Source organism: Bubalus bubalis, chromosome 24, assembly GCF_019923935.1.
Source record: "Bubalus bubalis isolate 160015118507 breed Murrah chromosome 24, NDDB_SH_1, whole genome shotgun sequence".
NCBI lineage: Eukaryota > Metazoa > Chordata > Mammalia > Artiodactyla > Bovidae > Bubalus > Bubalus bubalis.
The window spans coordinates 28,474,291-28,483,410 of NC_059180.1; the positions used below are offsets into that span (position 1 = coordinate 28,474,291).

The window sequence follows — 9,120 nt, forward strand, 5'->3', positions numbered from 1 at the left end:
GCCCCCAGTGGTTAGGACTCAAGAGCTTCCACTGCACAGGCCCATTCAGTCCCTGGATGGGGAGCTAAGATCCTGCATGCTGCAAAGGGTAGCCTAAAAAAAAAAAAATTGAAAGAGTTGACTCATTGGAAAAGACTCTGATGTTGGGAGGGATTGGGGGCAGGAGGAGAAGGGGATGACAGAGGATGAGATGGCTGGATGGCATCACTGACTCGATGGACGTGAGTCTGGGTGAACTCCGAGAGTTGGTGATGGACAGGGAGGCCTGGCGTGCTGCGATTCATGGGGTAGCAAAGAGTTGGACACAACTGAGCAACTGAACTGAATTGAACCTAGGTGTTCGGGTGAATAAGGTACACCCATACAGTGAAGTTCAGAACAGCCAGTATAAACCGTGTAGCTGCATGTTCATGGCAGAAGGGAAATGGTCACTGTGAATTGCATGGAAAAATGCAGCTTACTACGCAGCATGTAGTATATCCTGTTTCACAACAGCAACGGAAGAAACAGACTCCCATGCACAGAAGATGGGGGAGGGTTATACCATATGTCAACAATCAGTAGGTGTTTCTCAGTGGTGTATTGTGGGTACGTTTTTGTTTTGTTTGTTTTGGTTTGGTTTACCTGTATTGCCTAGATTTTTCTTTAGCAAACATTTTTGTAGTAAGAAAAAATGTAAAATTTACAATTTTTAAAATGAAGGTGCCATAAGTATTCAAAGAAAATTACAGATGAAAGGAAACTCACCTCCAGGAACCTCTTGGGTCTGGGCTGAGTGGACAAGGAGACACGGGTGCCCTCCTTGCCACAGTGCATTCATTCTGCCCCTTTCCCTGCAGCTGGGAGAACAGCTGAAGCAGCTGGTGCCCATGAGCGGCCTCACGGTCATGGATCTGGAGGTTGAGGGCACGTGTGTGCGGTTCAGCCCTCTGATGACGGCGGCAGGTAAGCGGTCTCCGTGGGGCACCTTTGGTGTTGTTCAAGGGTACCGGTGCCAGGTTGTCAGAGTCCAGGCTGTGGACTGATCGCTTTCCCCTATGAGGCTGTCTTCTCTCCCTGGGGAGGCTTTTACTTTTCATTTGGCTGAGTTTAGGTAGACAAGCCCCTTTCCAGGGTACCTCCTCACAAAGAGAGATCTGTGAAGTCACTCGAATTCCTGTGTCTTGATGTCCTCTGACCTTTTGTTTCCTGTTCACTGGTTCTCAGTCCAGAGTGACTTTAGAATCCCTGCAGAGCTCTGAAAACCCCCCAGTGCCCAGCCCCACCTCAGAGATTCTGGTTGACTGAGTGTACTTGGAATGGAGCCAGGGCATCAAACAGGCCAGTGAAGGTCAAGATCACTGTTGTAGACCTCTTAGAGAGCAACAGAGCTGAAAGCACGTGGACTTTTATGACAGAAAGTCCTGGGGGCTCTTGTCCCCCCTTGGCCACTTCATACCTGTGGGGCCTGGAGCGAGTTTCTTGTCTCCAGACCTGTTCCCCACCACCTCACAGAGGTGATGTGCAGATCTGACTGTGAGACTGTGAACATGCAGTGGTTTGGGTGGTGCTTGGCATGTTTTATAGGAGGCAGTTCAAAATAAGCTGTATAGAGATGCATCAGAAATCTGATTGTGCTTTTTTCTGAGATCTAAATACGTTCAGAGAACGCTTGATGGTTTTTCATGAGGTGTTTTCGGCATCTTTGGAAAGGTATTTTTCCCACAGACTTCAAAGTAGGGAAGTGCAGGCACCTGTCCCGCATGTCATGACTGTGGCCAGAGGCCTCGGGACATTCTGGGAGCCTTTGGTCCTGCTGAGCAGGGGGTCTGGAACTGGAAAGAGTAACTGTGGACACCCCGGGCTGCACGTATTGAGGCTTGGATCACATAAGCTTTTGAATCGTGGAAGCGAGGGCGCAGTGAACCCTGAGGCCTCAGGCTCTGACCTTCAGAAGCACTTGGTGCTGTCACCGTCTTCACCCCGCCTGCTGCCCTCCGCCACCCCACACCTCTCTCCCCTGCATGTTAATAGAACTGTGTGGCTGTCTTCGTGTTTCCAACCTGATACAACGTTTATCACTTGACTTAAGCAGAGTCTTTCTTCAAGAAGAATTTGATTTCTATGGTAGGATTTCACTGTGTGTTAAATCAGAGGGGCTAATGCTATCTTCTGTGTAAGAACAAAATGTGTCTACACCTAGGCCATCGGCTATGTGAATTTTTAACACCTGCTTCTTCCATATCCATGTTTGTAGTTCAGTCGTGTCCGACTCGTTGTGACCCCATTAACTGCAGCACACCAGGCTTCCCTGTCCTTCACTATCTCCCAGAGTGTGCTCAAAGTCATGTCCATTGGGTCGATGATGCCACCCAACCGTCTTATCCTCTGTCACCCCCTTCTCTTCCTGCCCTCAATTTTTCCCAGCATCAGGGTCTTTTCCAGTGAGTCAGCTCTTTACATCAGGTGGCCAAAGTATTGGAGCTTTAGCATCAGTCCTTCCAATGAATATTCAGGGTTGATTTCCTTTAGGATGGACTGGTTGGATCTCCTTGCAGTCCAAGGGACTCTTAAGAGTCTTCTCCAACACCACAATTCAAAAGCGTCAATTCTTTGGCACTTAGCCTTCTTTATGGTGCAACTCTCTCATCCATAGATATCTCATATCCTCACGTATCTGGGTTTAGTGGTTGTTTTTTTTTTGAGTCCTCAGCTGCAACTGACTGGCTATACTGAGAACTGCTGATGTTCTGATGGTGGAACTGAGAGCACAGCTCCCTCCTTTCCAGCCGTTCCTTAAGTGATTCCCTGACATTCTGTGCACATGTCCAGTTTTAGGGACTCGGGGAGAGGATGTGGATCAGCTGGTGGCCTGCGTCCAGAGCAAGCTGCCGGTCCTGACCTGTACACTGCAGCTGCGAGAGGAGTTCAAGCAGGAGGTGGAGGCAACGGCAGGCCTCTTATACGTTGACGACCCCAACTGGCCTGGAATAGGAGTTGTCAGGTATGGTAAGACCGAGGGCGAATCATTTTGTGAGCCAGCTGAGAAATCTAAAGTGAATGTGTGTAGTCACAGCACTCGTGTCTGATGCAAGTTCACCCAGACCTGGGCATTTAAAAGAGCACAGCTGGCAAGCGGCCCAGCACGCGCTCAGTGAAGCAGGAGTTGCTGTGTGTTCTTTCTGCTCCAACTTGAAAGTTACTAGTGTACCACTGACGTACGAACAGAGAGCTACCACTCACCCCGGAGAACCACTTCCCAGTGCAGGCAGACCCTCCAACCTCTGACTCAGTGGGCGTCTTGAGTCCCTTTGTCCCCTCTCAGGATGAGAGAAGCCTCCTGTTCCTCTTACGAGTGATGGGGCTTCCTGACCATGCCCCTCTTTGTACATTTCATGTACCTGGAGACTTGGGCTCCCCTGGGACATTCTTAAGGTTCACTCTTGAGACCCTCTGAGCAGCTCCTTTGCCCTGTGTCTCCTTCCACACCCTTGGTAACTTCTAGCAGCTTCTACTCCACCTGTTGTCCTGTGTCTAGAGGGACACTTATTTTAGATTACTGAAGTGCTGTTATGTGATATTGTTTATAGGTATGAACACGCTAATGATGATAAGAGCAGTTTGAAATTGGATCCAGAAGGGGAAAAAATCCATGCTGGGCTTCTGAAAAAGTTAAATGAACTGGAATCTGACCTTACATTTAAAATGGGTAATTACTCCTATAAGTCAGCTGTGGACTTTGGAAGTCGTTTTCTAACTGGCCTAAAGGGAGTTGGGCTGTCTTAAGTGGTGTAGCTCTTCATAGCATGAGAGAGCTTCCTGCCCCTGCCGCAGCCTCGCTGGGTCCTGAATCCGCAGTAGATCCATGCCCTCACCCCCTCGGGGAGGCTGCCCCGTGCCTGGCCGCGTGGTGTGCACAGAATGGCCTGTGTCTGACTCATGACAGCGGACTTGGGAACCAAGTTAGTCTGTTGTTTCTGCCCACAGGCCCTGAGTATAAAAGCATGAAGAGCTGTATTTACATTGGCATGGCGAGTGATGACATCGATATTTCTGAACTAGTGGAGACCATTGCAGTCACAGCCCGAGAAATCGAGGAGGACTCAAGGGTCTGTAAGAGTAATCTGTGCCTCATTCCTTTTTTGGGTTTTCCCTGGGCAACTAGCTGGAGTCACAAAGGAAGAAGCTTCCCTCGGTGATGTCTGTCCATTCATTCTTTCCCCAAGTATTTAAAGGCCGCCTGCGAGCCAGGCGTTGAACAGGTACCAGGGCAGTTCCTGCCCTCAGTGAACTCACGAGCCAGCCTGGGAAAGACGTATATGAGCAAGTGAGGTGGTGCATGCACATTCAGGAAGATGCGTTCACATCACCTCTGCCCCGCAAGGCCAGGGGAGAGCTGGTCAGAGCTGGTCCTGGGGCTGGATGGGATGGTGCTTCAGGTAACAGAACTTCCCGCCCGTAATAGACCTGCTGCTCTTGGCCAGTTGGCAAAGAGGACCAGGCTGTCAGGCTTACAGGACGCTCTCCACACCAGATATGTGAGTCATTAGGAATCCCTCAAAGGGAGGGAAATGGGAGCAGCGCGAGGCTGGCCTGACTCATGTTTGGTAGGAGGGGTGCAGAAGAAAAGGGGTTTGAAATGGAGCCTAGGAGCCAACTTTCTTGGTTCATGGGTGGGCATCTTAAAGTTTTCTGACCCCGCCTGTATCACTTCTGCCTCCGTTTCCATGAATGTTGAGCACTGTGTCTTGTTTTTTTCCTTCTGCCTGCACTGGGTCCTCCTGCAGTGCAGGCTCTCCAGTTGTGACACGTAGACGTGTTTAGTTGCCCCAAGACATGTGGGATCTTAGTTCCCAGACCAGGGATGGAACTCATGTCCCCTCCATTGGAAGGCAGATTCTTAACCACTGGACCACCAGGGAAGTCCCTGTTGTGTCTGTTTCCTGTTGGTAGGACGTTCAGATCATAGGGGCAGTTCTCTTCCCTGGCAAATGCGGCCAGTCACCACGGCGCCTAACACTAGGCCTCCTTTAGCGTCTTGACCTCTTCTGTTTGATTTTCTGCTATATTTTCACACTGACATGTTAAAGTGCCATTTACTAACACACTTTTGAAAAATATCCCCAGTGCTGTGTTTATAAATCTAGAACCTCAGCAAGCAGCTTGGACAGATAACGCCTTTCTTGGTCTTAACACAGCTTCTGGAAAACATGACAGAAGTGGTTCGGAAAGGAATTCAGGAAGCTCAGGTTCAGCTGCAGAAGGCAAACGAGGAGCGGCTTCTGGAAGAGGTGAGGCTCCGGGCTGGGCCCCCGGCGGGACTCGGGCTGGGAGCTGGCCTCCGGACCATGGCCTTGAGCAACGCTTGTGTTTTGCAGGGGGTGTTACGGCAGATCCCCGTGGTTGGATCCGTGCTGAACTGGTTTTCTCCAGTACAAGCATCACAAAAAGGAAGGACGTTCAACCTGACGGCAGGTAGGACTACCTTCCTCCCAATCTCTCGCATCTGGAGTGTTTGGCCAGGTGTCCTGGGATGAGGAGCCGTGTGTGCGTCCCAGGCTTCACACCAGGCGCTGGGCCAGGACCGGAGAGGAGGCGAGGTTTGTCTGCCTGGACTCTCATCCTCCTCTTCTGTCCCAACAGTTGGAACAGCACGGAGGCAGGTGCCTGTGCCCCAGAAGACTCCCTTTCTGGGGTCCAAGCCCACGCAGCTGTCTGTTCCGATCAGTGTTAATATTCTTTGCAGCTCTCATGAGTGTTTTGCCCCAGTTGAGGGCTGCTTTTGCACGGGGCAAGTGAAAGGCTGTAGTCTGTAGCCATTTTAGTTCAAACAGCGAGTACTCCCAGTTGCTGTTCTGCCAGTGGATTAGGCTCCCCGAACCTGGGCCATTCCCCAGGAAATGATGACTACACAGTCACAGGGCAGCAGGGGACAATCTGACTCTCAACCCGCCAGGCCTCCGCCTTTAGCCAAGAGGCGTCCACTCCTTGTTGCTAAAAGACATTTCCCATCAGGGCCTGGCTCTCCCGGCACGCTCGGGCCACACTGCAGGCTGGCTGCTTTCACACGCACACAGGATGGCGGGGGGACGAGGCTGGAACACCCCACGGCGCCAGCACTCACAGCTCAGCCACCAGCAGCTGGCTCGGGGAGCTGGAGCCTTGGCCGGAAGCTCGTGGGGAACGAGGCTGACGGGCCTCCGCAGGGCCGCCTGCGCTGGGCGCTTACCCCACACCTCCCTGCCCCCTTCCCGCAGGCTCCCTGGAGTCCACAGAACACACGTACGTCTACAAAGTGCAAGGCTCAGGGGTCACACCGCCTCAGACCCCCACAGGCACTCGCGCCAAACAGAGGCTTCCAGGTACGTCAGTCCCCATGCCTGAGTTCACTGACACTGAAGAACGGTGTTTGTATTCCCTGGGGAAAAGCCCTTGGCCTCCCATAGCGCTTTTAGGACCTGCATTCCTGTCTTCTTGGTTCTTCAACCCGAAGTTCTATTTCTCTTCATTTAAGAACAGTGGTCCCTGCCCCTGGGCTTCCCAGGTGGCGCTAGTGGTAAAGAACCCACCTGCCAATGCAGGAGACTTAAGAGACACGGGTTCAATCCCTGGGTCAGGAAGATCCCCTGGAGGAGGGCATGACAACCCTCTCCAGTATTCTTGCCTGGGAAATTCCAAGGACAGAGGAGCCTGGCGGCCTACAGGCCATGGGGTCGCAGAGTCAGACACGACTGAAGTGACTGAGCACACACGTCTCTGCCCCTTCAGCCATCTCTGAGCCTTGGGGAGTCACCTGTGGAGCGTCACGTTTAACCTGTGTCCACTCCTCTGAGTTTCTCCCAGCTGGGGTCCCTCATGGTCCCTGGCGCTGGGGGCATGTTAGTGTCACGTCGGCTCTCATTTCTTGCCTCATCACTTAATGCTTCAGAGCCAGGGATCCCTGGGATTTCTGCTGTGATTAAACACACATCGCTTGGAGCACAGCTGGCTCCTGCCGCAGGGGAGCCCTTTCCTGAAGCGTCAGTACTGCTCATTGATCTTCTAGGCCAGAAGCCATTTAAAAGGTCCCTGCGTGGTTCGGATGCCATCAGCGAGACCAGCTCAGTCAGTCACATCGAAGACTTGGAGAAGATGGAGCAACCGTCGGGTGGGCAAGAGGCCGCAGAAGCTAAGAGCCATGAGCGACACCCAGGGGCGCCCGCCCCTCCGGAAGCCGAGCCGCCTGGAGCTCTCCAGGACGGGGCCCAGGGCCTGCAAGATGACCGCCCGCAGGTAGAAGAGCCAGAGAGCTTAAGATAAAACTCAGTGTTTGCTTGGAGACTGTACTGAATATTGTTTCAGGGAAGATGAAGTTATTCTGAAAATGTGAACCGTGCCACATGCTGATGTGAGAGAAATTACTGTTATTTGTGCTTAACTGGGATGGTCGCACAAATACGTGCCTGAGAGCCAGGCCTCCGGGAGGGGGAGGGCAGTTGACATGTCTGATTTTGTGGGTGTTGTACAACAACCAACAACTACTGTTTCTGTCTACCCAACTGTTGTAATACCATTTCCCCCCCGTTACCATACACTTTTTATTCACAAAAAACACGAGAATTTCAAGTGCCTGCCACTTGAAATACTTGTGCTTCTCTTTCTAAACAGACACATGGAAGACGTTACTAGGTTGCACATAGTAGGTTCTTGGTGAGACAGCTTTCTAGAACTTTCCGGGTTCCCTGGGGCCCTGCTGCACAGACGGCGATCTCTGCCGTCTGTCTTACTTGGTGTTCAGTTGGATCAGGTCGCAGTATGCAGCTGGACTGTCTGGCTTGAAGGACAGTGGGTGTGATGGGGTTGTACACAGGAGCGTCAGAAGCCCTGGCCTGCACCCCCGCTGCTGCTGCCGCCCCCGAGACGTCGGTCAGGGCCGTGTCCGCTCGGCGGCGGCAGCTCAGGCTGGACCCGGCACCGCTGCTGGCTCTGCTCTGCCGCCAGCCCGTGTCCCCTTTATATGCTGTTTGTAAACAAATTAAAACTCCTCTATGCAGAGTGACTGTACAGACTTCTCAACCATATTATATATATGTATATTTTTAAATACCAGTAAAGCTTTTAAATTGGCACAGAAGTACAGACTGTACTCATTTCTATTTCTATGTTTAATATCTGAAAACTCAACAGATGCTGCTCTTAAGAGCCTCGTATTAAATATGCTGTGTAGCACCTCGTTATGCTGAAATTCTAAATTTAAGTCCACCTCTGACCTGTTCTCATGGGAGCTTCTGGAGTGTCTGTTCACAGCAGCTCAGCCCTTTGGGCCCAACTCAGAAACAAGATCCAGAGGGGCAGTCTTGCTCAGGCTGATCAGGCCAGAAGACTGCCGAAGTAAACCCTTAACTTCGGCCTGTTTCTAAGTACTGCGTCACTTCCTTTACCATCGGCAGCAGCCCCTGTGCCTTTTAGTCCAGCAGTGAAGCTATGGGAGACCTTAATATGGTGGCAATTCACATGGGTTTGGCACTGTCGAATTGAAAGCCTTAGTTATACCATATTAAGCCTATAATTACACTCTGATTTGATGTGATTTCTGACATTTGGCACTTGTCAAAATGCAGTTTTCCTTTTTTCTTCCTGGTGCAAATGATTAAACAAGTCTTCCCTGTTTCTTTGGTGCAATGAAGTATAGCAGATAAAATGGGGGAAAGGGAAATTATCACCTTTAACAAGATTAATTTTTAAATGTTTTTATATATATTTGAAATTGTTAAATTGGTTTTGCTGAAACAGAATTTCACCCTTGAGATACTATTTGAATGTTGGTTTCAATAAAGGTTCTTGAAATTGTTCCCAGTAGTTCACTTTGTAAATCTTAGCATTAATTGGGCACGGTGACTTCCTTTTGGATAACAACTTCAAAAGAATAAAGGTTTCTAAAAATACATAATATCAAGCTTGGATTTGATGCTTCTAAAGTATTTTGAGGTTAAAAATAATCTGAGATGTATAAATTCTCACCTCTGCATTTTAAACTAAACGACAATTTTTCCTTTATTCACTAATATAGCAGAATTAGGAAGACTTACCCAGACTTACCCAAGTATCTGAAATAGCTGCTTATAGAATAGTGAGAAAGCCAGCTTCTCCTCTGGCCTCAAT

At 50.4% G+C, this 9,120-nt stretch overlaps 1 protein-coding gene across 1 annotated transcript in view; it reads left to right on the forward strand.

The window, feature by feature from the left end:
• PDXDC1 (pyridoxal dependent decarboxylase domain containing 1) overlaps positions 1-8,810 on the forward strand; it is a 54,520-nt gene extending 45,710 nt beyond the window's left edge. Inside the window, exons 16-23 of the mRNA XM_025274726.3 lie at positions 840-945; positions 2,812-2,983; positions 3,570-3,688; positions 3,967-4,088; positions 5,178-5,270; positions 5,358-5,454; positions 6,237-6,341; positions 7,025-8,810. Of these exons, the coding sequence (XP_025130511.3) occupies positions 840-945; positions 2,812-2,983; positions 3,570-3,688; positions 3,967-4,088; positions 5,178-5,270; positions 5,358-5,454; positions 6,237-6,341; positions 7,025-7,278 (1,068 nt within the window). The 3' untranslated portion in view covers positions 7,279-8,810. The remainder of the gene's footprint in view (positions 1-839; positions 946-2,811; positions 2,984-3,569; positions 3,689-3,966; positions 4,089-5,177; positions 5,271-5,357; positions 5,455-6,236; positions 6,342-7,024) is intronic.
• Positions 8,811-9,120: the final 310 nt, after the last annotated feature.